Here is a 23,862-nt window from a genome sequence, read left to right on the forward strand (position 1 = left end):
GAGTTTAATGAGGCCAATTAAACTTAAACTAAACAATAAAGATGTGCCCTGTAAAATAATTAACACAACTACCTTTTGCAAAATTTGAAAGAAAACATTTAAAATGGTGTCGGTAACATTGTAAGTTAAACCATTTCAAGTTAAGTTTTATAAACTGGTGTAATAACATGGTAATGGTGTAGAGGACATAATGATGTGAGTCATAATCATACTATGCTCTGTAACATGTCAACAACTCTATAAATATTTATAAATATATTAACAATAAAGAAATAGTCAGAATATTGGTGTCCATGTAACATAGTCATTGTTCACAAAAATAGATTAATATTGGTTTAACCCTATTCCTCAGTTATGTGCAACATTGAAAATGTGTTTAAACCCCTATTTTAAAAATGTCCCTTTTTGTGTATTATTGTTGTATACTATGGAATTGGGTTAATAAATATTATACTACGAGACTGATCTCTGAAATTTGGCCCATAGTTATGACACCAGGGTTAATGGTAAACTCATTCATTACAATAGTAAATACCAACTGACAACGGAAATTATCCCAAAAGTGAAGAAATGAGGATTAACCCCAAAATTTTAAATGGTCACAGTTTAAACAATACAATTCATGATGACTGGAGCTGGTTGTTGATAGAGTCTGATAGAACAGAGCCACTGTTTACATTAGTAAAACCTGAAACAGGCCCTAAAGGGAAAAGACGTTTCTCTGTATCCTGCCCAAAACTGTGCCTTTACAGAGTTTAATTTCTTATAAAAGTGTGTTTTGTTTGTTGGCGCTGAAGGTTGTACAACCAGTAATTTCCTCTGGTTTCACTGTTGTCAACGGAACACTGAGATGTCAGAAGGGCCTATAATTTCACCAGAATACCCACAAAGATGTGAAATGGTCTCCATGAAAACATACTGTTTCATTCACAATGTCTCAGTGTTGAATCCCTCCTGTCACAGTTGTCATTACCTGTTGGATGGATAAACAAATCGGCACAAAACAAACACAAGTGGTTTGGAGCACTTGCCATAGAAATACACTTCACATATGTATAATATGTGTGATGCTGCCAAAGTTCAAAGCCACAACTTCCATTTAAGATTTTATTGGTGATTTTTCACTTTTTATGCACTTTTTAATTCAAGAGCTCTGCATATTGTAATGTTTAAAAGTCTGACATTGTGAGTAGAGGAACATAATAATAAAGACACGTTCTCCTTGTTGTGTCTGTAAACCTTTCAGGAACTCAACATACTGCATGAAAGTGTCCATGTCGATGACGGTGGAGGAGAGTGATGAGGGGAAGTGCTTCAGCAGCAAAATCCGCCACCTGGAGAAAGCTGAGATAACTCACAGCAAAATGGTCACCTGCCCTGATATCGAAGACTACATGGCTCCGTACAAGCAGCCACAAATGACCTGGTACAAGGTATGACACACACACACACACACACACACACACACACATTCTATCTCAGATATGAACTGCAGAAAATGTTCCCACGACGGGTCCGGACTTTGTCCCAAGTTTGCCTTTCACACACAAGGAACAGCGTAGGAGATGATCTGGTCAGATGCGTTCACAAAGATGTCTACGTGTGTGACACCTCTTTTTCCCATTTGTCACATGTTAGAAGGTCATGCACGTGCCCACTTGCTTGCGGTGAATCCTTCGGATAATCTTCTACTGTGTTCTCACATGGGCTCACTCAGACATTCTGCAGAGGTTCTACCCAGTGGCTGGCAGGAGGAACTCTGGAAAATGTCTGGAGGAAGTGACTCAGACATTCTCATTCTCACACACACCCCCTCTGGATAATTTTAGGAGATTTTTCAGGGGGTTTAGTGTTTTTCTGTAAGCAGCTATTTAGAGCAGTTCCTTATACACAAATGTCCAGACGATTGTAACGCATCCCTTCTGTCTGTGCGTCAGGAGTGTGAGCGGGTTGATTGGAGGAGCTCCATCATGGTGAACACCACACACCTGTGGATACCCGAGGTGGAGGAGGGCGACGGGGGAAATTACACCTGTGAGTTACAGTATGGATCGAGAGTGGTGCGGCGGACCACACAACTCAAAGTGACAGGTAGGACACAGCTCATGCATGAACGAGTGGAAAATACATATCTTGTGTTCTTGCAGTTTGTAGTTTTGAAATGATTCTGCAGGATGAGCTGCTTTGGTGAAAATGGGATTTGGCCACTGACGAGATATTTCAGTGGCAAAATGGACGTGAGCACATCCGCATCACCAGACCCTGGTTTTTAGTAACCTCCTGCTCAGTCTGATGGTGGCACATCCCTCGGATTGTAAAAGTAACGATTCAATGGGGACAGATTAAAGTAAAACTGGAGTCGCAGCTTGGGGAAGGTGGTTGGAGCAGCTGACAGCAGCACAGTCAGTGTGGTGTTTCAAGGGAAAAGATTTGAACGGGACTAAATGTGGTTGTAAATTTCAAATCCTAATCTTTACTTCAATGGCTGTATTTCTAACGTGGAGCAGTTTCCACAGGAGACCTAGACTTATTGAAGTGGTTTGAAGGTAAAAACGGTGACTCTTTATTACGTCACATTGTTTCTGTCACTGATGGGTGAATAAACGAGTGAAGGATACAGGGATACATTAGTTCGTCAGGACTGGTCACGACTGGTGAATAATACAGTGACCACATACCTGAGTTTCTATGTGATCTCTCTGATTGCTAGGTGCATTAAACCATCCAGAATGAGTTTGTGTAAACTCACTGCCATCTCAGAAACAGAGAGGAGTTAAACCATGGCAGAAATAAGTGCTCTGTCAGCTTTTAATATACTGTGGATTTCTCACTGACTCCATCCATTATTTTGACAGATGCCTCAACTCAGCAATACATCATTCATCATTACTACAGCTCTTTTAAAGTTTCCTTGAACGCACAATGCAAAGCTGCCTGAACACAATTGAAGACATTTACATTGCTGCTGGCACAGGGTTGTGTGTTTGTGATTTGAGTTTATTTGTCTTATTCCCAGAGATTGTTTCAAGCTCCAGTTATTTCTGACTTAACTTTGACTCGTCAGTAACATCTGCACTTTGCTGTTATAAGCGTGTGTGTGGGTGTGTGTGTTTGTGTGTGAACTTGTACCGATATCTTAGTGAGGACCATTTTGAGCCCAGACCTTAGAGTAAATGGTAAATGGTTTTGTATTCATATAGCGCTTTTCTAGTCTTGATGACCACTCAAAGCTCTTTACAGTACAGTTTTACATTCACCCATTCACACACACATTCATACAGTGCATCTATTAGCAGCACTTTCAGGGTTCAGCATCTTGCCCAAGGACACTTCGGCAGGCAGATGGGAAAGACTGGGGATCGAACTGCCGACCTTCAGGTTGGAGGACGACCGCTCTACCCCTCAAGTGCGAGGACATTTTGACTGGTCCTCTTTTCTGACCCACTATAAATGGGCTGTTTGAGGGTTAAGACTTGATTTTTGTGTGTTTAGTGTTAAAATTACTTCAAGGTCAGGTTTAGGCATCAGTTAGTTTGTTGTGATGGTTAAGGTTAGGATAAGGGTCTAGGGCAGGGGTATTCAACTAAAATTTAAAGAGGTCCAGTTAGAGAAAATTTCTTGAAGCAAAGGTCCGGAAGATCATAATGTCTAACTATTTAGTGTGATATATATTTAAGTAGCCTAGTAGTTGTATCAACATCTGCATGTACTAAATACCTGACTGTCAAATCAAATGAATTCAGTACGATTCAAAAACTTTTGGACAATATTTATTGTCACGTAACATAGAACTGAACATTTATGTATGATTGCAGATATGTATAATGTTCTCTCATTAACTAAATAAAAGTAGGGCTGCATTTCAAAATAAGAGAAAATAAATAAAATGTGAAAATTGTGCATGTTCAAATAAAGGGCTTAACTTCAGAAAAATAAAATAAAGGGAGCAAAAGCTTGAATTTCCCTTTTTCTGTTTCACATCTTGACTCAAAAGTCTCAACCAATTTTACATATAATAAATCTCAACACATCTTAACAATTGAACAGTTTTAGAATCACTTTCTTCCCCTCTTATATCCCACTCCCCCACTTTGTTCGTCTGTTTCTCTCCCTTTCTCCGTCTCACTCCTGTTTCTCTCCCTTTCTCCGTCTCATCCGCTACAAGACTACAAAAGCTGCGCCGGTTACAAATAGAAGCGCCCCTTCAGGTTTTAAATCATAACGTTCTGTTTTGGCTGTAGGTCCGGGTCCGTACGGGACGGCTTCTGGGTCCGGACCCGGACCGCGGTACGCCTGTTAGTGACCTCTGATCTAGTGAAACATCGGTAGAACAGACACAACTAAGTGGAGTATTTTTTAATTCAGAAAATGGTTAGTTGTGACAGAAAATGGTTCAAGAAAACATTTCATGCAGACTTTTTTTTTTGTTTGGATGTGGTAAACTGGAGCTCCCAGAGTGAATCCACACCCCTTTAGTAGAAGACACGTATATGCGCGTCCTCATTTGAAGCAATAGCATTTCTACCGTTTAAAGAATCTGCTCAAAGAGGAGAAGAATCTGGACATTCTGCCAGGGTTTTTGGACATGTGGCTTTCCATAGATGCGGCAATTCTTTTCTCGACCTCTGGTTCTTTTCGATAAATGGAAAGCAGCAGCGTTTCTGGACTGTCCCACATCTTACACAGGTCCTTGAACACAGCCTTGTGGAGGACATTGATTATATCTGGGGACATGTCTATGTCAATGTCTTGGACTTCGTGCCATGTTTTTTCAAACAGGTATTGAGTGAGGTGTATTGATTCGTCACACAAGTTCACTTTGGACTTTGCATACACTCGAGTGACGAACTGGTCAATGACGAGATTGACATACATCTTTTTGCGGGGCTCTGCCCGTTCCGTTGCACTGTTGATCTCTGAGACCGGAGATCCTACGATGGGCTCAATCTCCATTAAAGCGGAGGTCACCCTCTTGGTGTAGACACCGGCCTGTTTTGAGAACCACCAGTTCATCAATGGCAGGAAATTGATCACTCTCTCCTTTATGTCCGCGTACATCTTTTTGTGGGACTTAGGAACAGACACTTTCGTCACTTCAGCTGGACTCGCCCCTAAAATGTCAGTTGTGACGTACCTATAGAGGACATCGGTAAGGACGGGGGCGTTTGCAGGTGAAACTCTGTCCTTGGTCTCTGTCAGAAGCAGAGACTCCACACTTTCCATCAGAGACTTGACTGACTCACTGCTCGGGACTTGGGTCTCCTTACTGAACTTCTTCCTGACTTGTGTCCCCATCTTGAGCATCGATGCTGTCGCCAAAAACTTTGCAAAAAGCTTCTTGATCCTCTTCCCCACTCCTTTCCAAAACTTCTTGTTGCTCTTTGAGGATTTGGAGCCTCTACTCGAATCAGATGATCTGACGCTCTCCTCTTCACTAATTATCTGATAGATTTCATCTGCAGCAGCTTTAAACTCCAGAGAAGATTCAGATATCAGCCCACTCAGGTCAGATTCGGACATTTCATCCACAAAGGGCTCGATGATGTCGCTCACCTCCTTCCCAATGATTTCCTGGACGGCCTCACTTGTCCTATAGTCACTGCTGCGGACTGATGATTCTGAGGATGATGCTCTGTCAGAGCGAGAACTGCATGATGAAGAGTCAGTGCGTGAAGAGGTTGAGGTTGTTTTACCCCGAGGAAGCTTGTTTAAAAGATCAAATGTCCTTTGACTACGCAGTCTTGGCTTGAACGAGCCCTCGATGTCACAAGCAGATTTCTTCAACACTTTGCAAAGACAACTGACCATTTTCTCAACTTTGTTGGGTGTGGTCTGGTGACACTGTGGCGGTCCAGCGGATTGTGTGCTGGTGGAGTTGGAATGCAGGCTGGCGTTGACCCTCTCTGTCACCTCCTCTGCAAACAACTCTGTGAATTGATCCAAACTCTCAGAGCTGGTTGAGCTGCCCGGTGCTAAACTTTGGCAGAGTGCTTCTTCCAGACTGGACAAGACCTTTTCTACAGTCACGGACATGCCGTCATATCCAAGAGTCGTTAGCAGTTCGGAGGACACAGTCGATGTCATGTTCATGACAAGTTCTGCCAACAGAAACTTTGTGGCATTGTTCGGTGCCCCTAATTTTAACTGCCTCCACTCGTCCGCAGTAAGCTTGGTGAAGACATTGTCAATGTGCGGCCGAATAGCTTTGACTGTTATGTCGGGTAGCTCCAATTCAGTAGATGTATCCATTGTGAAGCTGAATCTTCTAAGAAACTCAGAAACTAAAATCGTATCTATTTATTGCAAGTCTTGCAAGCTCTTCTTAATTAATCCTCTTCTTAGTTTGGTTTATAGGCGAGTGGCAACCAACACCTTAGGATATTACCACCACTCATCAAAGGCATGTTAAAGGTCATAGCAAATGGCCTTTAGTCTGGCCTTTAGTTCAAAGCCATGTGGTAATATACACCTTGACCACCTTGTTGGTTCAACTAATTCTATTGCATTTATCACATGGTATCTCTTATTGCCCTATGTGATAAATGCAAAGTAGTAGTATGCACCTTGACATTGGTTGACTGACACCTGCCAATAAACCGAACAAAGAAGCAGCAGCAACGGATTTTATCTTCATTTCAATGAAAATGCAGAAATCTGCATATAACAATACAATAATAGTAGAATAAAATGAAGATTTATTTAACAAACTGCTTCCAGTTCTGTTTTGTATGTGAAAGCAGCTAAACACTCATACGAGTGTTTCAGACATGCACTGGAATCCAGACATTTTCCTGAAATCTTTCCAAGGGGCTGTGTTTGAGAAAGCAAATGTACTTGTCTGTTGTTCCAGACATTTTCTGGAACTTTTCCTCCCAGACCCCAAGTTAGTCCTTGTGAAAATACAGCTGGAGAAGATAGCGGGTGAGCGTGTTGATGACGTCTGTAACAGGCGACAGACGTAAAATTGGAACAATATAAATATCCCAGGATTAAAATGAGGAACCATACATGTAGAAAACACAAACAAAGTTGTAAACTTGGAAAGAAAGACAAGATTCAAGAGCATTTAGCAATAGGGGCCAACTTCGGTGTCTATGGGCTCATAAAAAAAAACACGTCATACGTCATGTCCTGCCTCCTGCTGCTCTACCTGGATATTTTCAATAATGTTCTGATCCCTGTTGCTGTTGTGAACACATCTGACCTGGATAATATCCTGCTGTGTTTTGCATATATGAAAAGTAAACTCCAGAAACTGTCCAGACAGTTAAAAAATATATCATTCAAAAATAGAATGTCTGATTTGTCACATCATCTCTTTCTGTAGGGCAGGGGTATTCAACTAAAATTTAAAGAGGTCCAGTTAGAGAAAATTTCTTGAAGCAAAGGTCCGGAAGATCATAATGTCTAACTATTTAGTGTGATATATATTTAAGTAGCCTAGTAGTTCTATCAACATCTGCATGTACTAAATACCTGACTGTCAAATCAAATGAATTCAGTACGATTCAAAAACTTTTGGACAATATTTATTGTCACGTAACAAAGAACTGAACATATATGTATGATTACAGATATGTATAATGTTCTCTCATTAACTAACTAAAAGTAGGGCTGCATTTCAAAATAAGAGAAAATAAATAAAATGTGAAAATTGTGCATGTTCAAATAAAGGGCTTAACTTCAGAAAAATTAAATAAAGGGAGCAAAAGCTTGAATTTCCCTTTTTCTGTTTCACATCTTGACTCAAAAGTCTCAACCAATTTTACAGATAATAAATCTCAACACATCTTAACAATTGAACAGTTTTAGAATCACTTTCTTCCCCTCTTATATCCCACTCCCCCACTTTGTTCGTCTGTTTCTCTCCCTTTCTCCGTCTCACTCCTGTTTCTCAACTTTCTCCGTCTCACTCCTCTGTTTCTCAACTTTCTCCGTCTCACTCCTGTTTCTCTCCCTTTCTCCGTCTCACTCCTGTTTCTCTTCCTTTCTCCGTCTCACTTCTGTTTCTCTCCCTTTCTCCGTCTCACTCCTCTGTTTCTCAACTTTCTCCGTCTCACTCCTCTGTTTCTCAACTTTCTCCGTCTCACTCCTGTTTCTCTCCTTTCTCCGTCTCACTCCTCTGTTTCTCTCCCTTTCTCCGTCTCACTCCTGTTTCTCAACTTTCTCCGTCTCACTCCTCTGTTTCTCAACTTTCTCCGTCTCTCCCTCCTGTTTCTCAACTTTCTCCGTCTCACTCCTGTTTCTCTCCTTTCTCCGTCTCACTCCTCGGTTTCTCAACTTTCTCCGTCTCACTCCTCTGTTTCTCAACTTTCTCCGCCTCACTCCTCTGTTTCTCTCCCTTTCTCCGTCTCACTCCTCTGTTTCTCTCCCTTTCTCCGTCTCACTCCTCTGTATCTCTCACTTTGTTTTCTCTACCTGTATCTCTATCTGTCTTTTTCTTTCTACCGTCTTTTCATGTGTAACTTGCCTCTAACTCTCTCATCTGTCTGCACTGTAGAGTCGCAATGTTTACCGCCTGGAATGCACAGACTTGATTGGCTGAGTAGTATCACGTGGGATGGCTTAACTCGCATGCAATTGGTCCGTGCGTTTCTCATCCGCTAAACCACTACCGTAAAGACTACAAAAGCTGCGCCGGTTACAAATAGAAGCGCCCCTTCAGGTTTTAAATCATAACGTTCTGTTTTGGCTGTAGGTCCGGGTCCGTACGGGACGGCTTCTGGGTCCGGACCCGGACCGCGGTCCGCCTGTTAGTGACCCCTGGTCTAGGGGATGCATTATGTCAATGAGCATCCTCACTAAGATACAAATACAAATTGTGCACTGTGCGTGTGCGTGTGAGTGTGTATGTGTGTGTGTGTGTGTGTGTGTGTGTGTGCGCACGCTCATGGGAGAGAGCTTCAGTCTCTTTGATTTGTTGCAAATTCCTGCTATTGCACTCATTGTTGTGCCATGTGCAATATGCATGTTTTTATTTTCTATGACAAATACACACACACACACACACTGAGTGACCTTCCAGTCTGTCATAATGTGATGTACCATGATAAGCAGCGTGCAGTGAAAGTGGATACAGCTTCAGCGACTACACTCTCTTACATTTTACTGTTTCATATCTCTTACATTTTGAATCCCAGAACCAGAGTCAGGCCTTTTTTTTGCTCATCTTGCTCTTCGTGCCGGTGGTTCAGACGTACAGCTTCCTCTTGTTCAGCGGAGCTGATATGAGCAGCCACTGCTTCATTTGCCATGGAATAATTCAGCACCACATTTTCTGAGTTGCCTTCATCTACGCTCATGTGGAGGGAGATAACAGTGGAAAGGTGGAATCACAGCCTTTCTTACACATTTTCGCAGCGTACACTGTAAAGGAAACAGTTTTGGTTGGTCCCCGTGTTGAGCTGTCTCCCTGGAACATCGCTCAGGTTGTACCTGAAGCGTGACTTAACACGGATTATTTAGAGAGAAATGGCTCAAAGGATGGGAGTGTTACAACGTAGAAAGTAAAAAGTTCAGCTTTTTTGTTGTCCAAAATCCCAATGGAGCATATAAAAGATATCCAGTGACAGGAAAATGCATAGCATGTGTGCTAGAGAAGTCTTGTGCCTGATGAAATTAAATACATGATGATGATTTTCAACTTAAAATGTTTCTTGTACAATGAGTTTTCCAGGCTGAATTCTGTTCATATATATGAACAATTTATACTGAAGTTGAAACAGTGAAAAGATCACACTCTGGCAGTGAAAGCAGGTAAATGGGATGTAAAGGGAAACAAAGATGAAATGCTTTTGTACTTCACTTTCTCTCAGGACTTGAATGTTAATCTCTGTACTAGATCTGTTCTGAACGTTTTGTAAATGTGTTCAAAGAGATGTTTTATATCACCTGACCAAATCTATACGATAGATTGTCATGTTCGCTTATAGAAAGTCTCTGTTATTTCCTCATGAGGCAAACAGTGAACGTTATAATGAGGCCTTATAAGGCATGAGTTTGATTACTCTTACAACAAATTAGGACCATAAGTCACGAATGTTTTATTCGCTGCCTGAACAAGCTGCTGGACTCTTACACGCTACCGATCTCCTATGTCAGCCCTGTGTTGTTTCTTGTTGTTATCAGATAAGTTACAGAAATGAGCAGGGAAGCAAACTAACATACGGGGATGTAATATAAGCTTGAATGAACCGAGCAGAACTCTCTCTCTGTGTGTGTGTGTGTGTGTGTGTGTGTGTGTCAGCTGGAAGCTCCACACGCAAAATGCTGTGAGGCCAATTTATCTCGTCCTATTTAGGAAGCCAGACTATCTCTCTGACTCTTATTACTTTCTTTCCTCGCTCCTTCTCTACACTCTCCCACATTCAGACCTTTGACTCTCTCTGTCAGCCTCTTTCCTCTCCACATTTATACAAATACTGAGCTTGGGGCCAATTCTCTGCCCAGCCCAGATCCAATCCTCATTACCCACAGCATATTTGTATGCTTGCCAGTGTACATGCATGTATATATATTCATATATATATATAGTGTGTATCCATCTTTGACATGTGACTAGCTGCTGAGGATTTACTGTGCCGTGGTACTTCAGCATTTGAGCAGCATCATTTGCTGTGTAAAGGATCCATCTATCTCACACGGTCAAATCAGGGATTTCTTCAACTTCAGCTCGCTATCTCCAGCAGCAGCACGCCTTCACTGTAAATAACTGTCGGTAAAAAGCAGCCCCCGAGACATCTGTCAGTGTGTGCCAGGCCTTGGAAAAACATCTCGGTCCTTGATCCTGCAGTTAGGTCTGTGTCTCTTGGCAGCAGCTTTTATTGCCGTGCTTTCAACATTAAATGGAGATTAAAGTAAAGACACAGGCGGAGCCCCCAGATCAGCTGCTGGCTATAATGTTGATTCCTGCAAAACACACTTCGCTGCAGAAAAGAAGTGCTGGATATAGACTGAGGAAGAACCTGCAATAGGGAGGACGTGTTGTAAACGTCACGCTCTTGATGTGCTTCATTCAAAGCTTCTACTTTTTTTTTTTTTAAACATTCAGCTTTTAATTAACTGCTGCACCTGAGGGGACACATCGGAGGGGCTGGGTAATCTCTTGTGTTTACAACGCTGTTCAGTTCGAAGCCTTGGGATATCCTTGGATCTATGCTCTAGACTGAATGCGTAACGTTTGGGCCTTTTTTTTTTTTTTTACTACATACTGGTTTCCGCTTGCAATGCTTTTCACAACATTTGAATTCATGTGCAAATATAAACCGAGTTTGAAATAAAACACCTTCCATGGCCATAAGCTCAGTTATGCAGGAATTAAAGTTGAGCAGTTATAAGAGATCATTTTTTCACACACTCACTAAACCCTGAAATAAGATCCCCTATCACATTAGAACATTAACATCTGTTACACATTTCAAAAAGGCTACAAACACTTGCTGCAGGACCCACAACCACTGATGTATCTTATACTGGTTATTTCATACCACTTAGGTCCTTCCCCTCTAAATGTCTGTGTAGCTGTCTGAACTGTCGTCATCGCTATTGAAGTCCCTGTTTTGATTTAGTTCTGTTTTTGTATTTTTTATGTGATTTTTGTCTTTTATATGCTGCAGAACAGGAACCTGCTATAAACCAGTTCTAACTGAGTCGATCCTGTTTAACTGTAAAATAATAAATATGAAAATGAAAAAAAAAATATGTGGTCAGGATGAAGCCATTACCTTTGGTCAGGTTACATTCAGTTCACCACAAGCATCAGCACAAATCAGCCAACAAACATTTTCTGTGTTTTGCATTATTTATAATTTGATGATTAGACAGCTGGTGAAGCAGTGAAAACTAATATAGGGAACATGATGGAATTTGGCATTTCTGTTTTATGTATGAATTTACACACGGATGTAATGTTGTCCTCTGCAGCTGGTTGTAGTCTCTTTATTGGAGCAAAACATTTAAGTAAAGGTTTTTGTCACATGTTTCATGTACGTCAGGATGTATTCACTAGGTCTGTTTCCGTGGCACTTGTGAATTAAGATTTTCTCACACACACAGAACAGTTTTGATCTTATTTCAAGATCTTTACGGATTCGTGTCATTTTCCTTTCATTTTTTAAAAATGTCTACCAATCTGTCCCATGGTTGGACAGATGCGACATTTTCGTCTGTACCCAAGTGGGACACAAACAAGCTGGAAGTGCTTTTCACCAAACCTCACTGTTACTTGTTATGTTACTTTCAGCCGGTTCAGTTCTGAAATGTTCAAAATCTGTGCGTGATGGCAAAGATCCTGATCAAACGATAGAAAACAGAAAACTTCATTTGGACAAATACACTATTATTATGAGTAACGTCCTACTTGGGCAGGAGTTGCTGCTTGTTGACACCGATGGTGCATCTTTATTTGTTAATAGGAATAATAATAGTAATCACTGCAGAGCCAGAGTTTGACCTGAGGCAACGTTAATCATTTAGAGTTAATCATTTACAGTTGTAAACAAATCAGAGCTGAATATTATATGAAGAAAGGCTCGTAGTGCTAGTTCATGAATTCATACCCACATTGTCAACCAGGCTTAAATGAACTTTTCTATGATGCTGTGTTTTCTGCCTGCTGCTCTTTCGTCTTTGTGTGTGTGTGTGTGTGTCTGTGTATTCGTTTGCATATGTGTGTTCATCAACATGCAGTTTGTAATTCTGTGTGATCTGTGTGAGACACGCACACAAATACTTAAGCAAACGTAAACAGATGAAGCACACGCACGGTCCGCTGGGTAGGTCGGATCTGATTGGGTCAGAGCAGAGATAACTCAGGGTCAGTGGAGAGAGGAAGAGAGAGAGAGAGGGGGAGATAAACAGCAAGAAAGAGAAGTAGGAAATAGATGAAGAGGAAAACGACAAGGAGGAAGGAAAGAACGAGGAAAAACACCGTAAAGTTAGAAAAAAAATGGGAGGAAGGAAATGAGGCTTTTGAAATGTTATCTTTTACATGCAAACACTTATTGCCTGAAGTGAAAGAACCACACTGAGGTCACTGGGCTGACCTTTGAACCTGAATTATTGTTGTATTCATAATTCAGGTAATGCAAAATGAACAAGGACAGACAACAGATTAATGCAAAGGATTCAGTGTAAAAACATAATATCATAACAAGTCAGACAACAACCAAGGAAATTGCAAAACTTATAGTTTGAAGAGTTGTTTTCAGTTTCACAGTTGATCTGGAGGGAGAGAAATGCGATGAAATGTAAGTAACATATGTGAATGATGAGATGAATCGACTGGGAGAGCAAATGAATGGAGAGATGTTTATCAGTCTATCACATATCCAGGCCAGAATATTGCCCTTTGGGAAACATTCATGGGGAGGCCAGAGACATAATGGTTTTAGATTTGATTTGAAGTAGAGTTTTTTCCTGTGATATACACTTCGTTACTAAGTCAACAAAAACATGAATTAATAAGTGTCGATGTGAAGATAAAACAACACTTTTAAAAATAATTTACAGCCAATGAACACAAATGCAGACTGATCACTATCCAATGAATGGCTGAAAAAAGTGAGAGAAGTAAAATATATAGAGAGACACAGAGAAGCAGACAGAGTGAACTCTCTCATCTTTTTATTTTTTATATATCTGTTGTCCAGCAGTGAAGAGCTCAACCAGCCCTGAGCTGCCTTCAGGAGCAATCTGCCACTCTCCTGCTCCACAGCTCTATCCCTGCGTGTGTGTGTGTGTGCGTTTCGTGTGTGTGTACATGTGGTTTTGCCGGTTTTGCCCACAAGCTTGTACAAACAAGAGTAGGTGTATTATGATGTATCTGAGACTCTGTGGGTACTTGTGCCTGTATGTGTACTAAACACCTGGGCGGCTGCATATGTTAACAGAAATAGATTATAAAAGCAAAGCAGCATTGAAGGTACTGTATAGTTTAAAAAAATTATAATCTGTACCAAAAATGTATATAAACATTGCAACATGTAGGAGCATAAAGAAAAGATTTGTCTAAGAACCAGTCTTTCTGGGTGGTCTGACTTTCAACCATATACATATTAAGGCCTAGTTAGCAGGTTATTGTTTAATATTTTTATTTTCTCACAAAATTAGTATTGTTTTTTGGCCGACATCAGTGTGAACACATTCCTGAATAATGATAAAAAGAAGAATGATGCCTAAGAGGCAGTTCTTTGGTGGTTCAAATCTGTAATCCGGCCGACATGATTATATATAGAGCCCTCGTTGTCAGGAGATATTGATCCATGTTAACACTTTTTGATGCCATTATGCTGTGTCCTGATTGGTGAATGAGTTTGTCCCCTTTCCTGCAAAAGGAAACGGCCCAAGCCACATCACGTTCATAACAGATGGGAATTGATTTCAATAATTAGCTGAGTTAGATAAGGTTTTCACAACTCGCAGGTCAAAAGCACAAATTTGGAGACAGTAAATACTTTCTAATAAAATGATGTTCATCTCTAGTGTTTTTCCGGGCTGCTTCAATTAATTCATTATTAAATAATAAAAAACTGCAAATGTTTTAATTGTGAAATTTATTTCCATTTCACTTTTAATCTTTTATCAATACATCTCTCATCCTTAACAACATTTGCTGTATCACAAATTAAAGGTACACATAATAGCATCTAGGCATTTCTGTATAAACCAGGTGACGGCGTCAGTAGCTACATGCTAAACTTCTTTAGTACACTTTAAACAGGTGTTTGCCTTAATTCACAGCGAGTTAGCATCAGTTCACATCCACATATGTGTTTTCATTGATCTTGTATTGTTTTGTCAAAGTTGTAAAAGTCACTTTTATTCTGAATACACCTTTACATTGTGCCCTGTGGCTTACCTGGCAGTTCTGTGCTTCCTGCTCCATTCTAAATCTCACAACTAATCCAGTCAGTGTTCATTTTCCAGATTAACTGCAGGTGACGTCATCGTCTTCTTCTTCTGGATACTTTGTCCCAACCAATTCTCTCTCTCTCTCTCTCTCTCTCTCTCTCTCTCTCTCTCTCCATTTGCTTGTCTTCTCCTCTGTCTCTTCCCCCCCTCAGCCATGTTTCGAAAAAAGTCTCATCCATATTTCAGAGGCATTTCAAAGTAAAATGTGTGTTGGCAAAGTACACAGCATTCAGGCTAAATTTAACACTGCTGAGGATTCCTGTGCATCTGTATGTGTTGGTGTCTGTGTGTGAGAAACAGATGAGGGAAGAGAGACAGAGAAAGAAAGAAAGAAAGAAAGAAAGAGAAGAAAGAAAGAAAGAAAGAAAGAAAGAGGATTTGCTGTGGTGCAAAATGTTTGTAACCTCATTGGAATAATGTTAAGCCTATAATGCAACATTACTTCCCCTGCATGACAATTTCCCACAAACACACACACACACACACACTAGGACACATTAAGAGATTCTCTGTCTTTCTTTCCCAACCATCCTCTGTCTACATCTCTCACTGTCCGTCTCTTCACCTCTTTTGCTATTTTCCTCTTTCTTCCTTCTTCTCTTCTCTTCCTCCTCCTCTCACTCTTGTGTTTTCTCTACATTCCTATCCTTGCGTTCATTCAGTGTTACATTGTTTTTCTCTTTATCTTCCGTACACTTGTCTCTCCCTCTCTCAATTCAATATGCTGTATTGTGTGTGAGTGCATGCATGCATGTGTGTGTGCGCGCGCGTGTGTTTGTGTTTTTGTGAGTGTAGTAGGAGGCCCATGACCTAGTTAGAGACTCACCTCCTAATTCATTGTGAAATTGGCTCTGTTCTCCAAAGACGGGGACTCGATGAGGTTACTACAACCTCATGCACACACACACACTTCCTATTAACATGACTTTACAACTTAAATAGATAGCTATGCACAGAGATGGTAGGAGACAGAGGGGGAAGGAGACAAACATCACCATGAACAGAATATTCTGCTGTTGTTTTGGGATGTTTGAGAGTAAGAATTCATTTATCTAAAAGTTAGAGCCCCGTGTTTATTCACATGCAGAAGACGCATGATTCCAATTTTAGCCTTCCTTGTCTGGGTTTGCTTCTCCAAAACATAGAGAATGTTGCAGTTGTATTTCTAAAACAGGTCATGGCATCAACGTGCCAGAAGCTGTCTCCGCCCGCCAGTGATGAGGGCTTAAGGTCTTCTCTCAACTCAAACTGAAAATCCATCTTTCATTCAGATATTATATCTGCATTCACTCTGGGAAAAGTTTGAATGTTAATTATGAGAGATTTGCTCACAAGTGTGTGTTCACGCCTGGTATCAAAATGCATCCTGAATGTGTCTCCTGTGACCACTGGTGATCAGATTACCCTTTCCTATTCAGTACGCAAATAATAATGCATGCCATTTCTGTCTGGGACCGAGTGAACGAGCTGCACGTAGATCTACAACGACGAAAGATTTCACCCATCTGAAAAGAATAGAAATCAATATGTGTTGATCAGTGTTGATATTGTGTCCACAAACAAATCAACATATGGACCCTGAGAAAAGTGAAAATACATTTGATTTATTGTGAAACTGTCACAGGTGTAGAGACTTCGGACGTGAAATGACGTTACTTCATATGTGTTCACACAGCGAAAAGAATATGGCCACGTAGGTACCAGATCACCTCAGTATGTGGTACCGGCGTTTGGTATTGGATCCCTCAGGACAGATGTTAAAACCAGGTCTGAACTAGGGCTGAACGATTAATTGCATTTGCGATAAAATCGCGATATGATAAAACGCGATTTTCTAACCGCAACGTGCACGATTACAACGTGCGAAAGAGAGTAGGGCACTGGGCTGCATCAACATTTCATGCTGCCCTTTAACCTGTTACAATGGCCTCTGGCTCAACGGAACAGTCAGAAACTGACACAACTGAGACTTTAGTCACGAAGAGGAACAGCACGTCGGTGGTGTGGAATTATTTTGGCTTCAAAAAAGATGATGCTGCGCAAGGTGTTGTGCAGAGCATGCCGTGCTACCGTTGTTACTTCACGGGGTAACACTACAAACTTGTTCCAGCACTTAAAAAAATACCATAAAACCATGTACGACAGTTGTATGGCCAAAATGCCGAGCACCAGTGCGCCAGACAAGCCAAATACCTCAAGACAGGGATCACTGACCGAAATGTTTGATAGTGTCACTCCATATGACCGCAATTCAAAACGGCACGGGGAAATCACTCGGGCGATAATCACGGCATTGATAAATACGCTTGATAAACGGTACAGTATACCCTCCCGTACATACTTCAGTCAGACTGCCATACTGGAGCTGTACAAAAAGTGCAAAGAGAAAGTCGCCGCGGAGCTTAAAACGGTGGAGTTTTTTGCTACTACTACTGATATGTGGTCAAGCCGCACATCTGAGCCTTACCAGAGTCTTACAGTCCATTTTATTGATGAAGATTTCAACCTCAAAGCTCGCTGCCTACAAGCTGCGTACTTCCCAGACGACCACACAGGGGAAAATATTGCAGCCGGCCTGAGAGAGGGGCTTGCCAGCTGGGATCTCCACGAGGAGAAACACGTCTGCATCACGACGGACAACGCGTCAAATATGGTGCTGGCTGCACGGCTTAATGAATGGACGATGTGTTGGTCATATTTAAATCATTCATTACGTTTTGTTGGGATAAAAAAAGAGGATAAAATAAAAAAATCGCATATTAAATCGCAATTGCAATATTGGGGGAAAAAATCGCAATTAGATTATTTTCCCAAATCGTTCAGCCCTAATCTGAACAGGCTCTATGTGTTTTCTGCTGGTCCTCCGGCTTCCTCCCACAGTCCAAAGACATGCAGGTTAACTAGAGGTTTGAAAGTGAATGTGGATGTTGTTTGCTGTGTGACTTTATGAGTCAGACCCGTGGTGGACAGGCGGCCCAACCCTCCTGCCAAATGTACCCAAATATCTTCATCGCAAAAAATACTTTTTGTACTTGTTGCTTGTTCCTTTTCAGAAAATAAATCTAAAGTATCAATAGAAGATGTATGTGAGAGAAACTGTGAGATTTCAGAAGCTGTGTGAAAATTCACACCTCAGGTTTGGTGATGGTTAAAGTTCAGACTAGATCGAAATATACTTTCTCAAATGTTGAATGCCTTGACGTAGTTTGAAAGAGTACAATGAGAGAGAGAGAGAGGTGGAGATACTGAAATAGCTGTGAAAGTAGGAATGAGTCAAATCGCCTGCTACACTCATCGTTACTTGTACATCATCACATCCTATTTTATTTAGATATTTTAGGATCTTCTACTTTACTTTTCAGTCCTGTAGTTGAATGCTTTATCCTCTAGCATAGATAAAGTCTTACATTGTTTCATAAAACTTTTCCATTACTTTAATTTCTATTAAAACCTTCCTCACTAGGAGAAGGACATTATTGAAGAAGACTGAGTATGATTAAGTTTTTCTCGACTTGTTTTTCTCCTGTTGTGCAAGTGATGACCGTTATCTCTCAGAGGAAATGATATTGCTACAGCCCAACATAACCTCTTAGAGAGAACGCTGAGCAGAATGTCCACAGTTCTCTGTTATACTTAACCAAGTAGTAGCAGTTGCCAGTAACTAAACTGTAATAATAGATGGTCCAACATGGTCTGGCAGGTTCCCTGAATGAAATGGCAAAATTGTCTGGGCCTTACAATGCTTCAAAATGACATATTCAGGAAAGCTTTGACTGAACCATCCAGTCTTACCTCCTCTCTGTACCGACTTTGTGGCTCCATAACAGCTTGGCAGTATTTCCTTCTTTGCCAGAGGACTTTGTGTTGTGATTTGAGAAAATTAACTGGACTCTATGGCAGAACACAGAGACGGAAGCAGGTGAAGTTTAAAAGGATTTATTGAGAGAACTGGCAACAAGATATGAGAATGTGAGCAGGAGTAACACAGTCCAGGAAACAGGACAGGTGAGTTGTCCAGGATCCAAATTTAACCAACTGAGCGGAAAAGGCAGCGGAGCAGGGGAGGCTGAGCGTGGTAGGTGTTGTCTGAGAGGCAGGTGATATCGGCACAAGTAGACAACAAGTTTTAGGTCCAAAAAAAATACAAAAACTTCAGGGTGTAGGGACAAAGAAGGAGGCCATAACGTTTCTACCAAAGACTGGATATACAGATGAACGACAGCTTCCCAAAAGTGAAGCCAAAGCGTGTTGATCGCCCCCTTGTGGCTGGCTGCAGTAAGGGTCATAAACCCTGCCTCCTTTAAGTCAGCAGATGGGACATGGACCAATATAAAGGTCAAAGTGCATGTGTGCAAGAATTTTCTTCTTAAATATGCTCTCTTTCATTTACACCGTTGTTTGTTCAAGGATTCATTTTTTCCCACAAGTTTAATTTTAAGTATTTGATGTATAAAAAAAAACTTGGAAATATGCCATGATTGACAGCTGAGAGTGACTCGCTGTTGGTTGAGCCTGTGTATTGGCGGGACCTCACTACCCCAGCTCCCTCCCTCCATCGCTACTGCACAGACTGGAGATGCAGCATCCATCTTTATGTCCACTCTGGACTCTAAAGAGTTAGAATGATGAGCTGCTGGGCTCTTGTTGGCTGAAATGGTCTGTTTCTAGCTTGTTAAGGTGATTAAGTGATGTGGCTCAGGTATGCAGGTGACTTGGCGTGAGACAGGAAGTTGGAAGTCACGCCGTGACACAAACAAGAATCACTTTGTAGTACAGGGAATAACAAACAACCCACTACTTCACGAGTGTCTTCGAGGAGCAGGTTTATCAACACATTCATACAGCTTTGACAGATACCATATGGATTTTTTTTTGTTATGTTTTGCACTTCAAAATAATTGTTATTGCTGGACATTTCTTGTGGAACCCAGTAGTACGTTGTCATATTCATGTGCTAATTAATGGTGATGTGTTTGCGTCAAATGTCCTCAAAATGAGCTCAGTATTGAACCCATAACGATACAACATGTATGCTTCCAAAGGTGAAACCAGTGTATTCTTCTGTTGGATAAAAGGATTTTGTTGTTAAAACGGTAAACAACTTTACAACAAACTGCAATAACCCATTTCCTGCCCCTGTTTTCTTTTTATTGATGAATACAATGGAATAACAGACAACACAGAGAGTGAGTTTCAACTCACAATGTCCTTGAACCGATAAATCACGGTAATGAAATTGGGATTGTATGCTCCCTTTTCACACACCCCCACATTCTAGTTGTTATTTAATTCAGTGTATCCACTTACGCACAGCGGTAAAGTACTATAAATGGTCAGAGAGGGAGGTGGAATAAGAATCACTTTGTTTATTAAATATATCTATTTTGTATATCACTATAGCGTCACTATATTGACACATTATGGCCGAAGGGGAATACAAAGTATGGGATGCATATTTGATAATTTATATCATATAAAATATGTAATTTATATCGTTTAAAATCATGGGGGGAGAGGGGGGAGGGGGGAGCTGGCTCATTAGCATTTAAAGGAACAGGCACTCAAAACAGGTCACTCTGTGGAGGGCTGTTTTAGACAGGGTAAAAAGGGTGCTGTTTTAAATGATCCTTGTGGTATTTTGACCAAAGTATGTTACAGACATTTCATTAAGACCCCAAGGAACCATATCAACTTGTGGTAAAATGGGCATGCTATGTCCCCTTTAAGAATTTCACCTAACTTTTCTTGCTTTCCGTGGTTTTGTCTACGTTTATTTAGGACCCTATTAAGTAGCAAATACTGTCCTGAATAACTAATGCATTGCTTCATGAAGCTGCATTTCTTGTTATTCGTCGAGAGTAATTCAGAACAGAAGCACTTCTATAACTGTTCACTCGACCAAAGGCTCAACATAAAATAACAAGACTAAGAAAGAAGAGCCAACTGCTGATAAACTGAGGTGACTGAATGTTTGACCAGGCCATGACACCAGACAAAAGTCAAGGAGTCACCGAAGTTCATAAGGACAGTTGATTTCCTTACTGTCATTGCATAGTAATCCATACAATAGTTCTCAAGACATTTCACGACACACAACAGCTGTGAACCTCATGGAGGGATGGGTGGAAAAGTTGGGCCATCACCCACATCATATTTATTGAGAAATCTATCAATCTTTATCTTAATATGGATAAAACCAAAATCTCTGGTGTCACTTGAGATTAGAAGATTGGAGGTCAAGGTCATATCTCTAGACTGGCAGACGTCCACCTCATTATATCATCCATCAGCAAGACACTGAACCCCTGTTGTACCTGATCTGACCTTTGACCTGTGTGAAAGAAGGGGCAGTTTAAATTACGACCAGTTTTCCTCATTAAAATCACTGCACATCTTCAGGATGGGATCCACTGAGGCTGTTCAAGCATTTTACATGAAACAGATACATTCATTCCTTTAGGTTTGCTGGAGTGAGTTATTCAGCAGCACATCTAAAGTTCTCTGTTCCCATGACCAAAGCACAGGGTGCAAGAACAGTTAGCTTCCAAATCAGCTTTCGATACTTTAATTGTTGAAAAAGTGTTGCCGCACCAGACACATGGTTCAACAGGGTAATACTGCGTTTCTTAATCATTCATTATTCAGTCCGAGTGCCATCTCAAAATCCTTTTAAAGCCAGGTGAGCTTGCACCTATAGGAATATTGCGGTAAAATTGGGTCAAAGAAGCTAAAGTTTAGTCGTGTTGTGTTTATTGATAATGCATCCATACAAATACACTGAAATACTGCACCGCTAACTTCAGACCAGGTTTTCGTTTCTTCAATCTCTTTCCACTGCTTCAACTTAACAACATGCCAGCAACGCTCCTGACCACTCTTCATTCTAAGAGCAACACACCCATATGGGCTCAGGTGGCCGCTAGCATATTTGCTATAGCTTACGCCATTTTCAGACTTGAGCTTGAAGAAATTGTCAGGAAAATTGGGACCAGACATTCTCCAGACTTTGCCTTCCACACATGGAGAACGCAGCAGGAGATTCTCTGTATCAGACATGTTCACAACAACAGGAAAAGGTCTGGAACATTCAGGCAAGTTTCACTTCAGGGACAAACTCAGCACTGAGAGCACAATATGTCTCTTCTTCCTCTGAGGATTGGCTTCGATTGGCTGGAATGCAAGTCAAGTTGGTTCAGGACGATCAACAATAGCCAACCTGGTTTCATATCAGAAAAAATAGACACAGAGCGTTTTAAATTATTCCTCTACTTTTGAGACATTGTATTTTAGTGTATGTCCAAACTTGCATCATTGTGTGTGCGTGTGTGCGAGCGAGTGCTTGGTTGAAGTGACTTGATACCCTTTGTTTTTCTTCCACTTCAAACATGATTGAACATAATTCAGCCACTGGTCTGGAAAATAAGGGAGTCAAGGGGGTAATTATGTATATAAATATATATCTACACACTCACTGTCACTCACACACACACACACACACACACACACGCACACACACATTCACTTTGTCCACTGATGTTGAAGAAAGGCACAGACACGTGTTTTTCACCTTAACACACATACACTTGCTGAAAAGACCATGGATGTTAACTTTCTTTCCCTGTGTCTCGCCTTCTCTCTCTCTTCTCACACGCACACACACACACACACACACACACACACACACACACACACACACACACAGGCAGAGCGATGGAAAACCCAGTGGTCAAGTTAATTGCATTAGTCCACCTTAAGATGCAGACCCTTCTGTCTCTCACACATCGATACCTCTGACCGAGAGGCAGGACGAGAAAAACAAGAAAAAGTACAAAACAAGAAGGAAGAGGGAAGAAAAAAGTCAGAAAAACAAGTTGAGGAATGAACAAGTGGAGTGATTATGCAAATGCATTACACCAGGTTAGCCACAGTGAGACATTAATAACAAACTTTGTTTACTCCGGGAGACTTGGACTAACTTTATACGAGCCTTATAATGTGTGGCCTGAAGAGAACGGGACATTTCATCATGTTTCCTCCATTTCACACAGAAATCCAATATGCAGGGAATAAAATTAGTTTACCAAGCAGTGCTCACTCGCTCTCTATCCTACGTGAAAAATATTTTGATTACTAATCTAAAAATAAGGTAGTAATCTAACAGTCGCTTCACAATGCAGATTGAAAAGAAAGTGTCAAGCTTACATAAAAGAGTATTTTGACTATATTCAGTGTATCAGTGGATCAGATGAGCTTTGTAAATCCAATGATTCCTGACCCTTTATCATAGGGTGTCACAGAACATTATCATCCCTTAAAGTAGACCGTTTTATAACAGTGGAGTTGAAAGTATACAGCTGTTGTCTGCGGACCTGATAGAGTGAGAGAGCAGCAGTGTACTGGTCCTCTGTCCCTCAGTATCCTGACATTTCACAGCAGGAGCAGTCCTGATTATTACCATTAATCGCTGCTTCATTCCCTTCACGTGTTCCAGTTCCAGTGGCGTATAAAGATCATGGCTCACTGCATGGGACACCGAGATTTAATGGTGCTAACACTAATGTTAGTTCCTGAAAGGAAAAGTCAAACTGGCTGCTCTGAAATAAGCTTCCTGCTGCCTCCTCTATGGTTGCAGGAAATGGGATACTCATTATGAAGTCATAGCATGTATTCAACACTATTACTTCTTAATACAACTGCAGCCAACCCTAACCCTCAATTACATTTTTATACAACTGAACTGCAACGGAGTGCTGTTGCTGGCCAGATAATGTCTAGAGGCAACTTATTGACAACATGTTTCTTTGTATTGTGGTTAAGGCGGATGGCAGAGACAAACAACTGGGAGCTCCGGCTGTGCTTTAGGAAACAAAATCACTTTGGTCAAAATTAGGGTTGTAGTTTTGGTCAAAAGAAGTGTAATACTGCTCCAGGTTGAAATTTTACTGCAAGACT

General features: G+C 41.0%; 1 protein-coding gene across 2 annotated transcripts in view; it reads left to right on the plus strand.

Annotated features, from left to right (window-relative positions):
* Positions 1-23,862, plus strand: part of il1rapl2 (interleukin 1 receptor accessory protein-like 2) — a 381,416-nt gene that overhangs the window by 251,973 nt on the left and 105,581 nt on the right. For both annotated transcript variants that reach the window (XM_035160565.2, XM_035160566.2), the window contains exons 5-6: positions 1,247-1,433; positions 1,938-2,091. In XM_035160565.2, the coding sequence (XP_035016456.2) occupies positions 1,247-1,433; positions 1,938-2,091 (341 nt within the window). The remainder of the gene's footprint in view (positions 1-1,246; positions 1,434-1,937; positions 2,092-23,862) is intronic.

The sequence above is a fragment of the Hippoglossus stenolepis genome, chromosome 7, assembly GCF_022539355.2.
Source record: "Hippoglossus stenolepis isolate QCI-W04-F060 chromosome 7, HSTE1.2, whole genome shotgun sequence".
NCBI lineage: Eukaryota > Metazoa > Chordata > Actinopteri > Pleuronectiformes > Pleuronectidae > Hippoglossus > Hippoglossus stenolepis.